Raw genomic sequence first — 22350 nt, 5'->3', positions numbered from 1 at the left:
ATAGAGTACATCTGGGCTTTTCTCTGGATTATACATTGATGGTAACATAAGAATTCTTTGGTTATACATCAAACGAGTACAGAGATGCTGATGTTATCGATGTATGGAGGGAGGCAAGGACCAGGGTGCTTAATTAGTCTCTCAATCTCTAAGAAATGCAGCTGGGAGATGTGAGAGTGAGTTACCCTTTATCTTTCCCTGCTGTGGATCTGTCCAGCTGGTGTCTTATGTGGGGTTGCGAGGTCATTCTGACACAGGCTGAAGATGGCCTGCACAGCTGCTTCACAGCACAGCATGGATTTTGCTGTACTGACTCATAGCCTATGCAGTTTGCTTGCTAGATTCACCTGGGAGAGAGGTCCCAAAACTCTGTCCACAGTGCACAGAACCATTGTCCAGGGTCCCTTCATGGGAGGTGGACCACTCCTGTTACTGCACGTGGGCCACACATGTGACTGGCCTCCCTTGCACTGTTGTTGCCAAATGCAGACCCAAGGCAGCAGTGCTCCCTGTTGAGACGTGCTTTTCCACGCACGTGCGTGCGTGCGTGTGAGTGTGAGCGCACCTGCGCGCCTGTGAGTGGGGATGCAGGGGACAAAGCCATAATAAAAGGAAGCTGTCTTGACAGGGCTTGGGGCACACTGGCCCCTGCTGGGTGCAGCTTCCCAGAGAAGCCCCAGCCCTTAAGGGGTCTGGCCTCTCTTGGCCCAGTTCCCCTTGAAAGATGTGCTGTTAGCAGAACGTGGTGACATAGCCTATCTTTGCTGCCCTGACTGTCCATCCCTCCAACCCCCACCCCCTTTCCCCTTTGTTTTGTAAATATCAGGTGTGACCATTTTCGATAACTTAATTTGCTTAAAATAACTTGGAATCCCATTTGAGAGATACTGCTATGTAGAGGTCAGGAGCAGAGGCTCTGGAGCCAGACTGTCTGGCTTTAAAGCCTGGCTCTGCCACTTAGGAGTGTGTGACCTTATGCAAGTTACTTGCCACTGGTTTCCCATCTATAAAATGAGGATAATACCAGTTCCTATCTCTTAAAGTTGTGGGAGGTGTATTAGTCGGCTCTGCTGCAGGACCACCACCAAAAATCTCACTGGCTACAACAAGAGCATTTATTTCTGTCACATGTTACTTGTGGCTGCAGGTGGGCTTATATGGCTCTGCTCCACATGTCTTCTCCTGTTTGGGACATATTATTCTTGAGGCAAAGGGAAAGAATACGGTGGTGGCAGGAACACAGTGACCCAAAGCTGCTTCTGGGATGTGGTACACTTTGCGTCCACTCTCATGCAATTGACCAATGCTAGTCACATGTAAAGTCAACATCACTGGGACAACATATCGTTTGCTAGGAGGCACTGAAAGTCACACAGCACTAAACAGGGATGTAAAATCCGAGAAAGGCAGAGCAAATGCTCAGGAACAGTCATACCACAGGAATCTTGAACGAGGTACTACAAATGCTCTGGACAGTGCCTGCCACACGCTAAGCATTCAGTAAGTGCCGACTGTTATTATACTAATAAGTAATGGAGGGCATACAACCTTCTCCCTGTTTTCTCTCCCCCTTTCTTCTTTTCCCTTTATTCTTCCTCCTCCTCCCCACCCAATATCCTTTTCTATCTCTGGCCTCTCTCCATCCTTACCTTCTACTCTGTCCACTCTTAGCCACCCACACCCCTTTATTTCCTGACTTTCATCTCTCTCCTTTTTAAAATTCATCTTTCTTTACCCAATTATCTCCCTTTCTAATCTACACATCTCTGGGTCTTCTGCAGCTGGCCCGATGGTTTTCAGGTACAGGAAAAAGGGATAACCCACCGTTATGTGGGACAGGGAAAGATTTAATTAATGACTGTCTTACTAATCAAATATTTTTGAATAAATTTTATCTTACTATTTTAATGTGCATAGAGCAAACAGTCCCAGCAGGTCATATTTGCTCTTGAAGCTTCCTAAACTATCTCTGGCCATACCCCCACTCTCTCCAACCACTAGCATCAATCACTTATAACAATAATAATAAAAGTAATATCAATGTGTTATGCATTGTGCTAAGTGCCTCACATTATCTCATTTAATCTTTGTAACAGTCCAGCTTTTATCTAGATTACCGACTGGAAATTCCTTATCTAGGCCTTAGTCAGTTTCATGCTTTGCCATCTGCAGAGCAGAAAGCTCCAGACTGAAGTCTGAACCTTTGATCTAGTGTGGCCTCTGCCATCAACTCTCTGTGTCACTTCAGGCAAGTCTCCCTCTCTCAGCTTCATTTTACTGATCTGCAAGACAGGATGATCCCTGCTTCATGAGACTGTAGTAAAGATGAATGACCAAAGAATAGATGTAAAGGCACTTGTAAACAATGAGGCATCCTGTACATTCATTCATTCAACAAATACTGGCTGAGTTCCTGCTACCTGCTGTTCTCAGCATTGCAGACCCAACCAAGAACAGGAGACAGATCATGACAGCTGTGTGTGCCACTATGAGGCCAGCGGTTTTTGCTCTAATGACATGGGAAGTCTGTGAAGGGTTTTGAACAAAATGAATGACATGATCTGACGTGGGTCTCAAGAGGAAGACTAGTCAGGAAGGCAACACAATAATCCAAACAGGAGATGACAGCAGCTTGGTGGATGTTCTAACAGTGGAGGTGTTGAAAGTGGCTCAATTCTGGATATATTTTGAAGATAAACCCAACAAAATTGCAGATGGATTGGATCTGGGTTTGGGGTGAAAAAACAGACAACAATGACATCAAGAGTTTTGGCCTGAGCAACTGGAAAGATGGAGGAGTTGCCATCAATTTGCTGGGATGCATGCTGCTGAAGGAACAGGCTAGGTGACTATCAGAAGTTCATTTGGGGGATGTCCATCACATACAAATGGTACTGGGTAACTAGTTGGATATACAAATCTACAGTTCAGTAATATTTGCATCCCAGGGTCAGACTGGAGTTGCCAATTCGGAGTCTTCAGCACATAGAGACCGCATGTGAAACCGTTAGACTGGAGGAGGTCCGCAGGGGAAGGAGGCCACCAGAGGACGGACGCAGCGCCGCCACATTGGCTGAAGAGGAGCCTGTGGGAGAGGAGAAGCGGGAAAGATCGTTACTAAAGAAAAGCAAGGAGGTGGTTTTAAATCGCGAGAGACCCGTCCCAATCCTTGGTCGTCCACTTACACCGTGTGAACTTCAGCAAACTTCTCTAAGCCTCCGTTTCTTTAGCTGTAAAATGAGTAGGATCATGTCCATCTTGCAGGGGCCTCTGGGTGATAATTAAATGAGGTGATTCATGAAAAATAGGAACAGCTGAGGCTCTCCGAAAGTCCCTCTTTATAATTAATAAGTGCTCAGTATTTGTAGAAAGAACGAAGTCTCGGGATGGGCAGGCTGGCGCTGCGTTTCAGAAGCCGCGACTGACCCAGGTTGCAGCTCGCCGGCCGCTCCTCCTCCGCAGAGGAGCCGGCCACAGGCCTGGCGGTCCTGGGACCCCAGCAGGCAGGCCTTCCGAGGGGCGGGAGAGGGAAACAAAACGAGACGCAACGAAGCGTTTCTTCTTTCAGGTGGGCCCGGGACCATAGAGGGTCGCTCCGCCACGTTCCTAGAGCGACCGCGGTGGCGCCGAAGAGCCGCAGCCCGCACTTCCGGCAGGGCCAGGGCACCGAGCGGGAGAGAGAGGGCGGCGGCCGGCCCCGCGGTGAGTGGCCCGCCCGGGCGCGAGCTGCCTCAAGCGCGGTGGGGCAGGCGCTGCCTCGGGCTCCGCTCCCCGCGCCGCAGGGAGGGCTCGGCGCCGGGCCGGGGGCGGTGGCAGAGGCAGCGGGGCGGAGGCCTTCACGGGGCCCCAGCGAGTTGCCGCGGGAGACGGCCGCGCAGGTCCCCTGGGCCGCAGTCCTTCCGCCTTCCGCCGTGCGGCGCGTTGCCGGGCTGCATGTACTGAACGAACACTCGGTCACCGCAGGGCTGTGCTGAGCCATTTACAGATTTTGACTCATTTAAGCTTCCGACACTCTGATGATGCAGCAGCTCTATTGTCATCCCAGTTTTAGGTAGGAGGAAACTGAGGCACAGTGCAGTGACGCGGGTTCGCACGACTGGTAGCCCGTGTCGCTCAAGTTTACCTTCGCACCCGCCCCTGCCGTCCAGTTATGCTGAGCACCGTCCGAGCGCTGGACTTGGCGCTAGAAGGTGGGGCTGCCCGTCAGTGGGCCGCTGGGTTTGGGAACCTGGCCCAAGTCTTCCCAGCTGTATGCCTGCCTTTCCTTAGCTGTAAAACGCAGATAACCGCATAAAGCTGCTATGGGAATTATGAAAGGTAGCACAAAGGACACCTGTTAGTATGAGTTCTTCATCTGTATTGTTCTAGGTGGATTAGATAGTCTCTGAGTTTCCCAGCGGATCGGAATTATATCGTATAAGAAATAGATGTGGTTTTTAAAAATGTATAATTACCGTTAAAGCTATTTTTTCAACAGTAACATTACCTAATAAATGTCTCCTTGTAATAGATGTTCTATAAGTATTTACTAAAGTTGAGGAATGAATAGTGCTCTCTGTAATTTTGTTTTATGCAGTTCGCTCTTTGTGATACAGCAGATAGAATTATTAAATCCCAGATAAAGTTCTCAGCACTATCAGGCCTGGAGTCTCAGTTATGCAATGAGATGAAGGAAAGGCGAGAACAATGATGTAATTTGTGTTTCCTCTTCTTTGCTTTATAAGCCTCTATGCAGAGTCCCAGGACAATTATTCCCATTTTAAAGTCTACTTCTTGACACAGGATGTGGAAAATAGTTGCAGTAATCTTATTTTCACAGCTTAGCTTCTCCTACATTGTCATCTATTTGGAGTTTGTGGCTTGTTTGTTTGTTTATGGCCATTATTTTAAATAACCTTATAAGCAAGTGAGTGAAATTAATTTTTGGAATTTTGAGTTTTTGCAGCATTTGGGTATTTTTAAAATTCTGTCATGTAAACTTGCTTTCTCCTCCTCTTTTGCTTGTGTTCTGCCTATGGCCTTTTTGTCTACTCAATTTCATTTCGCCATCTGGTAAAAGGTCTTGAAATTTTTGTTTCTCTCTCCAGAAACAATCCTCTTGTTTCAAGTTTTCAAAGAATTGTCCTTTTTCTTGAATCATTAGAATCTAGAAAAAATAATAATAAAGCATCTCTTTGACGTTTTTGTCATCTGGTATTTATTGAATTGACTTACGGAAACTTATCACTCTTTTTTTTTTTTGAGGAAGATTAGCCCTGAGCTAACATCTGCTGCCAATCCTCCTCTTTTTGCTGAGGAAGCTTGGCCCTGAGCTAACATCCGTGCCCATCTTTCTCCACTTTATATGTGAGACACTTGCCACAGCATGACTTGACAAGCAGCACGTAGGTCCACACCCAGGATCCGGGCAGGCAAACACCAGGCTGCAGAAGCAGAACGTGGGAACTGAGCCCCTGCGCCACTGGGCCGGCCCCAACTTATCACTCTTTATAGAGTAGTCCTACTTTCAAAACCACTTATGCTATCAAGTTAAAGCTAAGTTGTTATCTATAGTTGTGAAAATGGAATGGCTAAACAAATCAGGATAAACAGAAATATTCAGTAAAGTAGTATGGTTTGTCATTTCTTTCTAAGTTGAACACCTCAATTAGATAGTCACCAGTAAGTAGAGGTTTAATGTGGGAGTAAATATTAAAACATAATGGTAGTCTATTACCCAAATTTTGATTGTCTTTTGGAGTTATGTCTTCTATTTCCATTAAGGTATTGTCTCCACTTTTTAATCCTTCAGAATTACATTCTCATTTGATAAAGCATAATAAAAGCTATTAAGCTTAAACTCTGGAATTATTAAAATTATTTTGTAAATATCTTTTCCCCAAAATTGTCTTTGTTTCCATATGTATTGAATACATTTTTAATTTAAACATGGACGCGATTTTGATGTGTTGAAGAGGTATTAAAGCTGAATAATTAATCGCCCATAATTTGTATTTTTATTTTTTCCTTTACAAACAGAAAATTCTGAGCTGTGTAGCTCTAGGAAGTGAAACATTAGTTCAGAAGAAGAGAGTAGACTCTTAACACATTTGGCTCTTCACCATGCGATTAGGAAAACCTAAGGGTGGTATTTCTCGGAGCTCAAGCCACGGAAAAGCCTCTGAGAACCAGCGCAAAACCATCCGGCAGCGGCAGAAATGGGGAATGACTGTTCCATTTATCTCAAACTTGAGTAGACTGAGAAGAAGCCTGGATGAGAAGCCCTATAAATGTACTGAATGTGAAAAGAGTTTCAGTCAGAGCTCAACTCTTTTTCAACATCAGAAGATCCATACTGGAAAGAAATCCTATAGATGTGCTGATTGTGGGAAAAGTTTCTTTCAGAGTTCTAATCTCATTCAGCATCGACGGATCCATACCGGGGAGAAGCCCTATAAGTGTGATGAGTGTGGAGAAAGCTTTAAACAGAGCTCGAATCTCATTCAGCACCAGAGAATTCATACTGGAGAAAAGCCCTATCAGTGTGATGAGTGTGGCCGCTGTTTCAGCCAGAGTTCCCACCTTATTCAACATCAGAGAACCCACACGGGGGAGAAGCCCTACCAGTGCAGTGAATGTGGCAAGTGCTTCAGCCAGAGCTCTCATCTTAGGCAGCACATGAAGGTGCACAAAGAAGAGAAGCCTCGTAAGACCCGGGGCAAGAATATTAGGGCAAAAACGCACTCAGTATCATCTTGGAAGGCTGGTACAGGAAGGAAGTCAGTGGCTCGTCTCCGCTAGGTAGAGGACACTACTTCAGCCATCTTTTAAAAAAATAAAAAGTATCTGTTTTAGAACTGGAGATACTTTATAATAGACCACTTCAGTACGGTATCCTTTCCCAGCATGGAGACATTGGGAGTTTAATGAGGTTGGTATGAAAGAAATTACATGTGTCCAGCTGTCCTCATTTTTTGTGTGTGTAACATGGAGTACAAGGAACTGAAAATATCTTTTGAGATAATATAAGATCCTTGACCTCATTTGAAATTGCTTCCTGCATCATTATGAGAAAATAATCCTGTTTTGATGACACATGTAAAAGTACAGGAATTCCAATGACAACTCAATTTTAGGACTTTCTGTGGAATCAGTACTTTAAAAGGGAGAAGAAGTTAATTCCGTTAGTTTTGGAGTTCTGCAACAGATGAGGACATTTTGTGTTTGTAAAGTTTTTGTAGTATATTAACCGTTGGTTTGTAAGTATCACTCAAGGGTCCATATATTAAAATGTATTCGTGTTCACAGATTTTTAATCAAGAAGGCCCATCACTGTATGTTAGCTTTCTTTTGTTTCTTCTCTTCTGCTTATGGACAATTATTAATTAAAGGTGTAGAATTTCTCTGTTTTTCAACAAATTCTTAGAAAAAGGCACTCTAGAAGCCAAAGTGAGAACTGAATTAGACCACAAGTCTCCTATTCCTACCAGTACCATTCTTTGTGATGGTCTTACTCGGTGTCACTTGTTTTCTGGAAGTTGGGATGGGTTTATGTTGATCCATCCATCCCCATGGCTTTGATTTCTTTTGGCATTCTCTTGTGCTCTGACAAAGTGAGCTAGCCTTTTAGATCTACATGAATAAATAATTAAACCATATTTTACCGAAACAATCTCCACTTGCTAATTAGAAATTAACAATTTTCAACCTCTATGTGTTTCCCTTTGAGAGCTTTAGGATAACCCTGGTTATCTTAAATGAATGTTTGTCAACAGCAAAAGTCATTTAATTGAAATGTCAGTGCTTGTAGCTCAATGTGTAGATTTTGAAATCTGTTAACTTTTTGTGAATTATGTGAATTATTTGCCAAGTCTAGTAAACGTGTGTCTTCCATCAGAACAATGCCAAGTGTCAGACATTCTGATCAACCTTCAGCTCAGGTTTTAATTTCTATTGAATGCTAACATTCTTTTGATTTTTTTGTATCTTTTATAATCATACAAGTTCCTGCTGTATTAATAACGGTTACTATAAAAAAATTTTTTAAGTGGGATATTTTGCTTACTACTACCTTCTGTTCATTTTTCTCCTGGGAAGTTGTCTTAATAATTTAGGCAACATCTAAAATCACAGCTTTTGGCAGAATCACTTGTTTTGCCTATTTTTGATTGCCTCAGACTTGAACTTTGCCTCCCTCCTGGCCTTACGTTTGAATGCAAAGTCATAGAAGATGGCCTTGTTGACAACAGTTTCATCCAACAGGGTGTCCACAAAATGTCCTGTGGGTGTGAGGTAACTGCAGTTATCTTTCGCAAAAGACTTGATCTTTGACGGCTTAGCAAGTGTTGTGTTACTCACACCCAAGTCACTCTGTAGCAGAGGCGTGCCTAGGGCCGTTTTGAGGATCTACCATCCATGTTATTTATAGCAGTTTTGGGTCTGGAGTAACTTCTGACTGGGACCAACATCACTTTCTCAAATTTAATGAATTTGCCAATTTTGACAGCAACCACAGGGCAACAGAAAAACCTGTGTATATTAGACTTTTTAGTTTTCATTTTTATCCTAAATGGACTTCCACATACTTTATAAAAGTAAAGCAGAAACTCTTCAGATTTAGGTGTATTCCCAGTTTGACTGTGGTTTGCATTTCTTCTTAGAGCCCTAAAACAGAGCAAATAGGTCACTAACATTTATGGTGACCTTCTGTGGTAACTAGCATGTGGCACTACTACTTTATGCTACTTTTGTGAGTATCTTAGAAGAGAGAAATATCACAGCTGCTTTACATTAATGAGTAAAGGAAATATTGCACTACTAGAAATTGAGTCTTGTAGGCACTGCCTCTTTGAATACAGTCTTGCATGAAAATATGCTGCCCCTCAATGGTCTGAATTTCCACCATAACTCAGGTTTACTAAACTCTGAATCCTTTTATTCTTCTGGCAGGCTCCTTTTTTATCTGGATGTTTTATTTAGGGGGGAAAAAAGCTCCAAGTGTATTTTTTTTTAAATATTGCTGAAATTTCTTCAATCCTACACCAGCGAGTGAGATGTGTTGTTAAAAATGCTTGGTTTCTGGGGCCGGCCCCGTGGCCAAGTGGTTAAGTGCTCGTGCTCCACTTCAGGTCAGGGGCCAAGGGTTTCACCAGTTTGGATCTTGGGCGTGGACATGGCACTGCTCATCAGTCCCACATAGCACAGCTGAAAGGAGCTACAGCTAGAGTATACAACTATGTACTGGGGGGCTTTGGGGAGAAGAAAAAGAAAAAAAAAGAGATTGGCAACAGATGTTAACTCAGGTGCCAAGCTTTAAAAACAAAATGCTTGGCTTCCACATTCTTTTATTTATTCACATTATTTATTTATTCAATCATTTAATAAATGCGGTAGAAATAAAAGTGATCAAGGCAGCTTTAGCTTAAAGGAACTTAAGTGAGTAGTCAAGTAGAGGAATTGAAAAACTAGAATAAGTATAGGGCACTATGGGAGCACAGAGGAGGGACCTCTGACCCAGTGGTTCTCAATTTCAGTACGTATCACTGTCACCTGGAGGACTTGGTAAAACATTTCTGGGCCCACTCGCAGAACTGCATATTCAGTAGGTCTGGGCTGTAGCCGGATAACTTAGGGTTCTGACATGCTCCCAGGTGATAGTAACATGCTTGTGCAGGACACTTTGAGAACCACTGCTATAGCCTATTACTGGGGGTTAGTGATGTGCTTAGATAAAGTGGTGTTTAAGTCAGATACATACATAATACTAAACCTTTGACAAGGGTAGGCAGGATTTAATGATGAAGACTTTGGGCCCTGGGGTAAACCTACTTAGGTTTACATCTCAGTTAACTAGCAACTGGGCAATTTGAGTTTTTGTTCTTGACTACATTGAAGAAGATACTGATGGTTGAGTTGTGGAGGTAGAATTAAATGAAGTAATGCAGGCAGAGAGCCTGGGACGTTGTTTTCTGATTGACTTATTAGGGAGCTGGAGGCGGAGAAGCTGTTGAATCAAATCTGAAATTGTCAGTGGCAAAGTTTTATCCCATAAATTTAAAAGTGAGTTCTGTTTTATTTTGGCTGAGTCAAGACTCTTGGAGAGAAAGGTATACCTAAAAAGGGCAAGAATCATCTAATACGTTTCTAAGGGAAATATAAGAATCTGTATGAATTTTTTGACAGGTAGTGAGAGTACCTCTTCAAAGGAGAAGTACATAGCCATAAACGCAGTATTATTCCCTGTGTTAGGAAAGCAAAGTGCTTTCATTTTTTTGAGGGAATAAATATTTGTTGAGCATCTGCCATGTAAAAAAGACTGGTAGGAAACGTAAATTAACATTTTTAAAAAGTAATATTAAAAGAGGTGATGAATACACAGTGTGATTCCCATTCAAACTGGAGAATTTACATCTGGTACAGGGAAGAAGGAAAGGATCTTCAAGGGATGACATTTACACTAGGTTAGGGAATAGAAACCCAAAAGTCTATCGAGGCCAGGCAGCCAGTGTAAATGAGTGGAGCGAGAAGAGTGCTGTGAACAGGAGTGCAAATGCCCATCCAAAAGGATAACCCTGGCTCGGTATCAGCCAGTGGTTACCTTGCTGAGATTCAGGCCCAGATATGCTGGCTCTTGATTTTTCAAGAGAAACCAGAAATCCAGATTTTAAAAGTCACAACCATTCTTACCAGTTTGCCAGACCTAGTCTAGACTTTTAAGGATGTGAAGGCTCTGTGTGTGACTGTGTGGGGGTAGGGTGGAGAGAGGGCATGGTGGGGGACCAGGGAATGAGGGGAGGGGAGAGGCAGACGTACAAGGTGGAGTGAAAGCTGCAAAGCACAGAAGGATCTACTCAGAGAACAGATCCTTCTCAGAAAAGAGATACCTACTTTATAGATAGTCCAGGTTCATCTAAGAGAGTTGTGGGAGATAAGCCTGGAATGGGCCTCCAGGAGAGCCTTAAATATCAACCTTAAGAGTGGAATAGTTTGATAAGATGGGATGCAAGAAGTTTGTTAGAGCATAGGTTAGAAATTAATCCAATGAGAAGTAACAACCAGCTAGAAGAAACATTCCCCCAAAGGGACCCAACCAATTGGCTAATTGGACCTGCAGGGCTTGACCTCCTACCTTGGGCCTCAAGTCTTACCTCCTTCCATTCCCTGCCCCACACTGAATGACAGCAGCTCCAAAATGCTCTGTACCTTTGTTTATTCTGCTTTGTCCAGTATCTATTCTGAGGCCTCCAGGAAGCCTTGAACCTTCCTTAGATGCTCTTCCTTTAAACTGAATTGTAATGATCCATATTTCAATCTCTTTCTCTCATTCTTCCTCTCATCTGCTAGCTCTTGGCTTATACCAGTTATTCAACTGAAAGTTTTACTGAAGAAAGGCCAAGAGGGAAGTTCAGAATGAAGGTTAGAGAAAGAGGTAAGAAGTTAGTTCTGGAAAGTTCTCAGCCTGGCTATCAGCTACCATGCCTACTAGCTGGAGAGTCCCACCTAGAACTTTTCTTCCCCCATCTTCCATCCCTATCCTGCTTCTTCAATCTTCTGTTCTCTTGGAAGTCATTGCTCATTGCATAATTCATTCTTTAGCCTTGCACATTGTGTACACGCTTATGTTTGTTGAATGCATGAATGACGTAATTAATGAAAGAACAAATGTATAAAATGGCATCAAACCTTAAGGAATCAGACATTCTCATGGTGTGAAAGGACCTGGAAGGCCACTTACCTGACCCTCTCCTAAACTGGATGATTAGTTTTTAGTGACCTAGATTCTTCTTTTATGCTCTTTGAATTATAAAACATGTATGTGTAGAGTTTATATAGTTTAGAAAACTAATGTCACGTCCAACTTATTTTTTTGCCTGCTTTATCTCCCCAAATCCCCCCCTACACAGTTGTATATCCTAGTTGCAGGTCCTTCTAGTTGTGGGACATCCAACTTTTAAATGACTCAAAGCCCTATGTTTTTCCTGTTCAAACTAGATCTAGGGGCTGGCCTAGTGGCGCAGAGGTCAAGTTAGCGTTTTCTGCTTTGGCTGCCCCAGGTTCGCTGGTTCGGATCCCAGGTGCGGACATTTGCACCGCTTGTCAAGCCATGCTGTGACAGGCGTCCCACATATAAAGTGGAGGAAGATGGGCACAGATGTTGGCTCAGGGCCAGTCTTCCTCAGCAAAAAGAGGAGGATTGGCAGCAGCTGTTAGCTCAGGGCTAGTCTTCCTCAAAGGAAAAAAAAAAACAGATCTAGAACATTTTAAGGACTTTTCAGACTTTAAAACACATTTTTTTTTTATATCAATTTTGTGACCAAGCAATTTCAGATCCTCCAAAACTGGAAAGTCAATGAAGTTTTGGAAGAGATTTTAAGTTGGTTATTTGGAGAGACTGTTGCTAGATGATCTGAAAAGGTATTGACTTGGGTCAAGGAAACCACTTGTTGTCACTGAGAGTCAAGAGAACTCTTAGAATAGTCCAAATAGGAACAAATGTTTAAAGTAGGGCTCTGGAGTGGGGGGAGTGGGGAGTGCGGGGGAGGGGCGAAAGTAAGAGACACTGTGGTGACAGAATGGACAGACCTGGAGACATCAGATCTGAGGTACAAGCAAGAGGAAACGCTGTGATGGAGGTTTCCAGCCTAGGTGACTAGGAGGTTTGGGGGAGAAGATGATAAATTTTTTTTAGGAAATACTGATCTTAAGATGCTAATCTGGGTGGCAAAGTATGACAGGAAATGAATATCTGTGTCTGAAGCATGGAAATTATTGAAGTAAATTAATATTTGTACCATTCTGTGTCAGGTGTTTTACATACATTAGCTATTTTATTAGTCTGCTTAAGCTGCCATAGCAAGATCCCACAGACTGTGCAGCTTAAAAAATAGACATTTTTCTCACAGTTCTGGTGGCCAATAGCCCAAGATCAAGGTCCCAGCAGGGTGGTTTTCTGTTTTTCTGGCTTCCAGGTAGCCACCTTTTCACTGTGTCTTCACATGGCCTTTCCTCTATGCATGCAAACACAGCGTACAAGCGCGCAAGACACTCTAGTATCTCTCCTTAAAAGGAGCCAGTCGTATTGAGTTAGGGCCCCACTTATCACCTCATTTAACCTTAATTCCCTCCTTAAAGGCCCTATCTAACAGTACAGTCACATTGGAAGTTAAGGCTTCAACATATGAATTTGGGGAGGACACAATTCAGTCCACAACAGATATTCCCATTGTCTGGATAAGGAAACAGACTCAAGAGAGTTCAAGTAACTTACTCAAGGTCAAATGGGACCAGAAGGTCCATGGCCTTTTCTATATCTATTTTAAAAATCTTGTTACCTTATCCTAGAACATGTGAGATGAATCCACCTTTATGGGCATCAAAAATGAAAGTGACAACTCCAATCTCCCTGCCCTCAAAGAGAGGAGACTTGCCAGAATAGAGTAGGACAGGAATGAATGTTGACTCTCCACACAGCCTCCAGCTCTCCTGGCTCCCTGGCTGTGTCTACCTTGGTTTCATCGATGTCTGTGAGTCTGGATTTCTTTGTCCCTTGAGAACCATAGGGATCAAAAGCTAGGTTCTGTTTTACGTGCAGACCTTAGTTGTTCATCTCAGCTACTCCAAGGACAGTTTTACAAGTCTTGATCTATAGTTCTTCTGAAGACTTAATAAAAATGAATGGTGGTCCGGGGAGAGACAAAGGGTTGTCCTCTAATTGCTGACAAGTAGGGAGAACACGGTGAAGTCTTCTACTGGAAAGTATTTTGGTGGAACCAAAAGTCTAACCGCGTCTGGTGTTGACTGTGGTCCCACACGTGGCCTTAGCAGTATTCACCCTGGAGTTGAGCATGAAACAAAACACACTTGCTGCCCCCTATTGACTGGGCCTCCTCAAGCCGGGAGGAGATAGATACCCAGAGCTAAAGAATAGCAAAGGGCCAGGATTACATATACTGATCCTCTGTCCTCATTTCATTCAGTGACTCCTCCCTTGTTTTCTCTGAGGTTGAAGACTACAGCTTATGAAGGGTAAAGCCTGTATGCCATGGCGAGTGTTCAGAAAGGAAAGGGGAAGGCTGTGTGGGAGAGGAAGAGAGAGAAGCCTGAAACATGCAAACATGCATCTCTGGTTCTGAGAAGGGTGGAGTTAGATTGGAAGACAGTAGTAGCCACTTTCGTGTATACAGCGTGTTAAAGATCTCTATTGGGTGTACACCTCACTTCGAGTTGCCTGCAAGAAGCTACAGGGGTAAGCAGGGCTGCATTGAGCCAGAAAACCTTGGTCAAGGCAAGCCACTTGTTAAAATTTTGAAATATTTCCCTGCTTGTTGGTAATTGGTCATTGCCCCCAGCACCCCAGTGCTTCCTACCATCACCCATCAGCACTGCCACACTCCTGTTTTCCATCAGCCATCAGTCCTTCCCAGAACCCCTCGGTCTCCTTCAGTAATTGAAGAGTTAATGTCCGAAACAGTAGGGGTCCACCTGTGATTGGACAGGACCTTGGCCATGTTGGTTGATAATTGTTTTGAATATCACTCTTCTGATAATATTTTCAATTGAGATACTGTAGAGAAAAGAGAGGACTATCATAGGATTAAACATTGAGGAATGGTTACAATTGAGGAAATGAGTTTGTAATAGAGAAGTAATAATCAGAAGAGTCAAAGAATCCTGACAGTGGGGTGTTTCAGATGCAGAGGATGGAGAGACTTGCAGTAAAGAAGTGAGGGATGGTTAGCAGTTAGCTCAGTGCAAAGTCTGTTGAGCCCCTGGTGAGTATTAGCAGTCACTGTGCCGGGTGCTGCAGGTATTTGAGAAAAGACACCCTTCCTATCTTCAAGGAACATGTAATTCAGGAGGAGATAAAATGTACAGAAATGTGAAGAATACGGGGAATATGCACCATTGAGTAACAACAAGCTATAAATAGCACAAGGCAGAGAGTGATTACAGAAAAAGCCCTCTAACTCAATGAAATCTGGACCCAGAGTTGGCAAATTTATCAGAAAAGTTGCTTATACAGCAAAAATACGAAGTATAATGAATCATAATGAAAAAATTTTATTTTGACTTAAGCATAGCAGCGTTTATTCATCCCCTGGTACTTCGGAGTCAAAACCTAAACAAGGAGATGCCCCGACCTCCCAGGAGGAGGCTTTCAGGATGTCTGCCCTCAGTGCACCAGAATTGCCACCCATCAGGGTCTCCCGTGCATTTCTTATTCTGTCGACTATTGAGCATGGTCATGCATTACTCTGTCCCTCTGCCATGTTTGGGAGAGTGTGGAGGGGAGCACACGTGGTGGATCTTCTTGGTTAGTAGGGCTCTAGACAAATAGGAGATACAGCCATGCCTGATCTAGAGATGATCCAGAGATCTTGAATTTTCAGATTGTTGTAGTGACTGTATGGATTTGAGAGTGTCTTCCCTGGAAGGAAGGTGAATGCGTTCTGTGTGGAAGAAGGGGGAAAATGAGTGCTTGATGAGCAAAGACCCAAGTGTTCCCCCACATTTCCTGGCACCCTTGCAGTCAGGTGAGAAACAAGACTAGCTCTGGCCATTTGACTGTAAGCAAAAATGGTGCTTTTAAAAGCTGTTGTGTGATTCTCTGTGATCCCACTTCCTAGACTATAGTAGAGGGGACATTCCAGATAGTTCCTGAGTCCCTTGCCAACCTGCATCGGACATATGAGAATGAGAAATAAACTCTGTTGAGTTAAACCACTGAGATTTCAGAGTGAATTTGGTACCACAACATAACCCAACCTATCCCAACTGATACCCATCTGCTCTGTTTGTGCCTGTCAGGACCCAGTCATCCAGTCCCGAAAGTTCTGTCTTTTCAGTGGCCTGAAGAGAAAAGACTCAGCTTTGCGAGACTCCATAGTTGAGAAACATTGCCTCTCTTACTATTTTTCCCTGTTTCCTCCTGAAGTCCTTCCAAGAGTGGCAAAAAATACTACCACTTAACTTCCTTTTTTGGCTGGGGACCCTTCCCTTTCTTTTTCACTAGGCCTTAAAAGGCAGCATTAAAAGGTGTTTGTGTTTTATTCATATCCTGTGACTCTGCAGCTCTGGGTGAACATCCGCTCATCTAGAGAGCCCAGAATGTGCTGTGACATCACGCCTGGGATTAGAAAAATCAGTCCTGAGGCTGATATGCCTTCTTCAGCCGTGGGAGAAAGGATGGGTGTCCCTCCACCATGCAGAGTCTGAGTGTGACAGGACCAGTGAGAGGACGATGAGTGCGCACCAGAGGACTCACCTGAAACAGCAAGATCCTTTGTGCCAAGGGAGCTGATCCCTACCCTCACCTTGATTTTAGATAGACCAACTAGCTTAGATAATGAACATCCCAAGGGCAGTCATGATAAACTGGAGGCCCGAGCACCTTCCTCCAATTTCCAAGTACCATATAAGGTCCTAGATGGTAACTCTAGAGCTGTTAGGGAAACTCCAAAATAGGACTGAGGTTTTTTCACCACCCTAGTGACTAAGGGGCTATCTATTTTAATTTTATTTAAGAAAAAAGAGTATTGGGCTGTCTCTTAAATTCAGGGTTTTGTAGTAAAACTCATAACCCAGAAATTTTTTCTGTCATTTTCAGATAAAGCACAGTGACGTATCTGGTAAAACAATTAGGTTTTTTTTTTCTTCAGAATAAGTGTAAAATAATCCACTCCAGTTTGAAATTGATAAATTTTGCTGCTGAAAGATGTGAAAAGACAAAAACTATAGAAACACAATTTTTAGTTGCATTTCTTGTAGTACAATCATGCACAAGCAGCACTGTTGCCTAGAATTATTGCATGTCTTTACATATAAGCAAGAGTAAATCTTTTATAGTTATTTTATGAGATGGTAATTTATATTTTTCTCCTTTCGCCCACATACCTGGTAATCTACTGGAATAAATGCTAGAATGTATACCTACTAAGTCATGGCATTTTATTATTAATATTATTTTATTGTTAGCACTATAACATCTGATAGTATTTTGTTCAGAGTTTTTGAATCAATATACATGAATCAACTTTGTTGTAAATTTCTTCTTTTGTGTTATCTTTGTCATGAGATATATTGCTATTGATTACATTATGGAGTCTTTCAGAAACTGGGTCAAGATTGCAGTATTCAGTGGCTTGTGTAATGTGTCACTCTGCCTCCTAATTTGTCAAGGGACCTCTCAGGCACAGATTTTTAAAAATTCAGGAGTTTGGGACAGGCATGCTGATTTAAACAAACTTTCTGAGATGAATATCCTTCTCCTCCAATCCCAGAGAGCCCTCTGGTCATATCCTTACATTCAAGGCACTCTAACTGGGTTCCCTAGTATATAAGAAGCGTCTCTATTCAGTTGGATTAAAAGACTAAGTGTCAGAATTTGAGCAAGTGAGTCAGAGAGAGGGCAATATCACGATTCAGGGGCAAACAGTCATGGAGAGAAGTTATGGTTCAGTGAGAATACCGAAGCCACTCTATACATTCCAATTATGAAGAATTTTAATATAGCTGGTTAGACTTTCTCTCTGTTCCTCCTGGTTCCTCTTTGCCTGCTTAGTCCACCAATTCCTGCTTAGCCTTTTACCCAAATTCAGTTTTCTCTATTAAAATAATTGGTCTGGTTTCTCTCTTCCTGGCTAGATCTAGACTGCAGCAACAATAATAAGAGAAACAAACTAAAAGTACAAGGATGTACCATTTCTTACCCATCAATTTGGAATCATCCAAAAGTGTAAACCCCACTCCGTTGCGAGGCTGTGGAGAACCAGCCAAGCTCACGCATTGTTGATGGGGATACAAAATGTTGGAGGTGCTACAGAAGGGCGTTTGGCAACATCTAGCAGATTTGTATATGGATTTACTCTTTGACCTAGAAATTATGCTTCTAGGAATTAGTCCTAAAGATATAATCCCCAAAATATGAAATAATATACACACATTGCAGCACATTTTTACAGAAAAGACTTGTTTCTCACTGTGAAATATTTAGTTGCAATGTAAACATATCATATATTTGTTCAGTGATGGGTTTGTTTTTCATGATGTGCTTATGGCTTTTGACTTGAGCTGTGGTTGGACTGCGCTGTCATTTTCAGGAATCCGCTTGCCTCACTTTGCACAGGACCCAGAAACGTGTTTCGCAAGTGCCCTTGAGGAGGTTGTGTCACCGCTGGTGCAAATCTGCAGATTAAATCTCCAGGCTCAATGGGAAACATCTCCAGCCGGATAAGGGCACTGCCTCCCTGGGCGAAGGGAACGGAAAGTGCTCAGTCACACAGTCTTCATTGGCCCTGGACACTGGGCCTTCTTACATTTCTTTACATGACCTAGAATTGTCACTAGATGGCAGCAAAGGAGATAGAATAGAAACCAGCCTGTAGTTTCTCTACATGCAACTTGATATTTCCCTTTGAAAATACCATACTCAAAATGAAAACTTGGGGCCTTTATTTACAGTCAGCTGGGATTCAGTGAAATGTCTTTGAAGACACAAGCATAATTTTAAAAATTGAGCATATTTTAGTCAAATTACCTGAATGTCATTTCCATTTCCACTGTAACTTAGATATTAAATAACATATAAGGCATAGAGGGATAAGTAAGTCCCTTTCTTATCCTGGTAGAAGAAGAAAAGAAATTATCTAAAGTGTTTACTAAATAAATCATAGCTATTTTCTCCGCTTTCTTCTACAGGCAACTTCCTGAAAGATTTGTCTCTAATTCCCCCTTTCCTTACAGCATTCTCCCCAGTCAATGCCCATCAAGCTTTCACCCACCGTTCTGCTCAGAAACACTCTTTCCAAGGTTTCTCCAGGAAAATATGTGCAGAACGGTGGCCCAGGTCATTGAGAGAAAGGCTCTGCTCAAAGGGAAGGCTGGAGCCCTCAGGGCATGGAACACAGTTGCCGAGACTGAGGCCAGAGCCTTAGAGTTGGGAGAGCAATTTGTTTTCTGTGGTTTGAACCTTTGGTCACGTCCAATTAGCTGAACTTTTTACCATGTGAATGCATTATATTTACAATTAAAACATAAATTTAAAGTCAATTGCATTCTATAGCAAGACAGAGATTGGGAACAGTCTCAGAAAACAGGAGCGGGGGTCCCAGAGCAACGTGTAGGTGCTTTGTCTCCTTTGTCTGGTGAGTTGCAAGTCCTAAGTAGCGTTGCATTTCATAAACTCGTGACTCATCTGTTAGTTATTCCTCTAATCCCTTTCCTGGTGCTTTTCTTTTCCCCACTTTCAAGAAAAATGAATTATGACACAGAGCCTACACATGGGAGCATCTTTGTGTTCAGCAGCTGGGTGCATCTGGGGTGAGGTGGGGGGTTGTTGAATGTAAGAGGCAGTGATATAAGAGAAAGCTCTCTGAATCCGAGTGATTCATTCTGAGTTCTAGATCAAGGTCGGCTGTAGAATATCCACGTGCCCTCAGGCAAATCACTTTTCCTCTCTGACTCTAAGTCTGCTCATCTATCAAATGAAGTCAAATTTGGCGATTAAACCAGTTGTTTCAGTTATGATTCTGTGGCTACAAGCTATTGAAACAAACTTTGGCTAACTAAAGCAAAATAAAGAGCAGCAAAAGAAGATGGTTAAAGAGTTGAACCACTAGGCCTTAGGAAGGATGGGAGCCAAGGCAGCCCCAGGGATCTGGAGGCCATGGGCGGATCTTCAGGGGCTGCCATTGGAATTTCTCAGCTCTAGCTACCCTCTGCCTGGCAGCTGTGAGGAGAAGGCTCCTTCCTGTCTTTAACGTGTGTATTTTGCAAGGGGAAGGAGTAATACCATTTCCAACAATGAAGAAGGAGGAAGGGAGAGAGGGAGGAGAGGAGATGAGATACAAGAAAAGAATAAAGAAATAGGACTTATATTCTTGAAACTTATAAATTAGCTCTGAAGACAATTTCCAAATTAGTGATATAACAATATTTTAAGTAATGGTAACCTTATAATGAACACATAACTTTCTGATATGACTACTTTCAAAGAAACAACAATTCATCTGTGTGTATGTGTTTGTGTTATGTTTGTATCCATTCTTACAAAAATATTATTAAACTTTCATATTTATTGAATAAGATCTTCTAAGGACTTCCAGTAAGTAAATCATATCTAGTCAGAAGTAATAAAACTAAATTTATTTAAAACTGTATTTTACTTCACACTTAATTGAGAAAAGTTCCTCACAGGCAGTTTTTCCTTAAAAACATCTTAAGCTATCTCAAGTTTTGGTTTTTAAACATTATTCTTTGTGGTAGAATTTTTAGGACATTTTTCTAACTTTGCCCTTCAGATTGTATATTTCCACTCTGAACACATTATTTTGTTCTTTTTTTCCTGTTCACTCAGATAAAAAATACAGATGTATATTCTTACATATATATAAAATAAACCTTTTTACTAACATATAATTAAGAGGAAAAAATCCCTTGTATTAATACTCTGATACTTATTGAAATAAATATAAATTTGTTTTAATCCTATTATACTCATCTTTCTTTGATGTTACAACTACTGTTTTATCACATAATATTAACTCTTCTCTTTTAAGTATTTTATGAACTTGTCATGGCCCTTCACAGGCTTCACTTGTGCTAATTAAACATAAGTATTATCCTGCCTTTTGATCCTCCCTAGTGGGAGCCCCTCCCCCTGACATCTTGAAAGCATCCTCGCTTTCTGTTATCAGTAAGTGCAGACCAGACCCACTGTGATTTTTCCTGAGCCGTGGAATCAGTTGTCCTCAGGGGGTCCTGGTTCCTTTTACTGGGAAATAATATTGGAAATAGAAATCTGGTTGCTATGGTGCGCATGGGAGTCACAAAGCTGGAAAAGGCATGCCTTTTAAGCCTGTGTGATCACACTGGTTTGACTTTTCTCTTTTAGTTTAAAAAGTTACATAGTCACATCCTACTCAACATGTATTATGAGGTTTTATCCACCTCTATGACTTTCTACTTTGTGGATAACCAAGCTGCTTCTCGCTTCTGATGCAACTCTAAAAGTTCAGTCAGTGCTCAACTTTGTGTCTTTTCAACAGTCAACACTGATGGGCACTGTACCAGTAGTGCCAGTATAGTGTACACTGGTCCTGCCTAGGAGCTCTCTGCATAGTAGAAAAGTCAACCATGGAAAAAAGCATTGCATAAGATGGGGATATGTGCAAAATAGAGACCTGCACTGGCTACAGCAGGGCACTGGGGATGGAGAGGACCAGCTCGGGTTGGGAGGGCCAGGGAAGGGTTTGCCAGTACAGGGGGAGATGGGTGAGGGAGGAGAAGGCATGCCAGTGTGGAAACATGTGCAAAGGCACAGAGGGGTAAAGGAGCATGGAATATTCAGGGGATGTGCATAGCCCAGTGTGACTGTTGCTTAGAATGTGTGCTGGGGAGTAGGCGAGGTAGGCAGGGACAGATCATGGAGAGACTTGAACACCCAGCTAAGAAGAGTGGACTGATATCCTCAAAACAGTGTGGTACCATCAGAGGAGTTTAAGTAGGGGAAAGGAAGCAGCAGATTTGCATTTTTGATGGATTTTTCTGGCAGCGTGTAGAAGAATGTCTCAAGGATGTAGTGTATTGCATATTTCACTGATTCTTTTCAATTTCCTCTCCTTGACCGCTTTCTGATGCTAAGGGTATGTTATTCTAAATGACACCACTTGACAATCACACATTATTTTATTACCTTTCTGAGATTGAAGGGAAATTGCCTTTCCTTTCCGGAGCTGGTCTTTTAAACCCCAAAGCCCCATAGCCAAGGCAAAGCTAAGGTAATGGATTGAAGGACCCTCTTACCTTCTGTCAATATTTATTGTCTTGATAATTAATTAATCCTTCACCTGTTTCCAGAAAAGGTTTTTGGTAGATTTAAAAAGTATGCAACATCAATATCAACAGCAATAGTCAGAATGGTCGTGCTGCATGGAATTCACAAGTAGTTTCTTCTAACCTGCCATTGAAATCATCATGAACACACAGGTGAGTATAAAAACCCACAATCTCACTAAAAACTCAGAATGGTAGACAACCTGTTAGCAAATGAGGCTGGATTAAGGAAAATATAGCCCAGACTTCATTTCACGGCATGCTCAAGCTTTGACTGATGAACCAAAGACCACCTATAAAGGGTGGGGAGACACCTAGGTCCTGCATTAGTTTCCTAGGGCTGTCACAACCAAATACCACAAACTAGGTGGCTTCCAGCAACTGAAATTTATTTTTTCAAATTTCTGGAGGCTAGATGTCTGAAATCAAGGTATAGACAGGGTCATTCTCTCTCTCTCTCTCTCTCTTTCTCTATCTCTTTCTCTCTCAGGGCTCTAAGGGACCCTTTCTCTTAGGTTTTGGTGTTGCTAGCAATCCTTG

At 42.4% G+C, this 22350-nt stretch overlaps 2 protein-coding genes across 4 annotated transcripts; one reads left to right on the top strand and one right to left on the bottom strand.

The window, feature by feature from the left end:
* Positions 1-1093: 1093 nt before the first annotated feature.
* On the bottom strand, positions 1094-3979 carry LOC139074815 (uncharacterized). The gene is made up of 2 exons (XM_070567271.1): positions 3186-3979; positions 1094-3085 (listed from the first exon to the last, which is right to left on the bottom strand). Exon 1 carries the CDS (start codon positions 3977-3979, stop codon positions 3356-3358), a length of 624 nt encoding a protein of 207 aa, XP_070423372.1. The 3' UTR covers positions 1094-3085; positions 3186-3355.
* ZNF22 (zinc finger protein 22) lies at positions 3563-8032 on the top strand. 3 transcript variants are annotated; one of them, XM_070567249.1, is made up of 3 exons: positions 3569-3702; positions 4046-4190; positions 6019-8032. In XM_070567249.1, exon 3 carries the CDS (start codon positions 6103-6105, stop codon positions 6778-6780), a length of 678 nt encoding a protein of 225 aa, XP_070423350.1. In that variant the 5' UTR covers positions 3569-3702; positions 4046-4190; positions 6019-6102; the 3' UTR covers positions 6781-8032. The 3 variants fall into 3 exon arrangements, with proteins under 3 accessions (XP_008527590.1, XP_070423350.1, XP_070423358.1); XM_008529368.2 differs by lacking the exon at positions 4046-4190 and having other exon boundaries at positions 3563-3702; XM_070567257.1 differs by lacking the exon at positions 3569-3702 and having other exon boundaries at positions 3923-4051.
* The last annotated feature ends 14318 nt before the right edge of the window (positions 8033-22350 follow it).

This window comes from Equus przewalskii, chromosome 1, assembly GCF_037783145.1.
Source record: "Equus przewalskii isolate Varuska chromosome 1, EquPr2, whole genome shotgun sequence".
NCBI classification, from domain to species: Eukaryota; Metazoa; Chordata; class Mammalia; order Perissodactyla; family Equidae; genus Equus; species Equus przewalskii.
Note: the sequence above shows the minus strand (reverse complement) of the source record. Positions and strands in the feature narration are given on the sequence as shown.

What these genes read in the sequence shown, in the direction of transcription:
- LOC139074815 (XM_070567271.1), bottom strand. Translation starts at nt 3,979, where the DNA reads ATGGCTCAGCACAGCCCTGCGGTGACCGAGTGTTCGTTCAGTACATGC.
- ZNF22 (XM_008529368.2), top strand. Translation starts at nt 6,103, where the DNA reads ATGCGATTAGGAAAACCTAAGGGTGGTATTTCTCGGAGCTCAAGCCAC.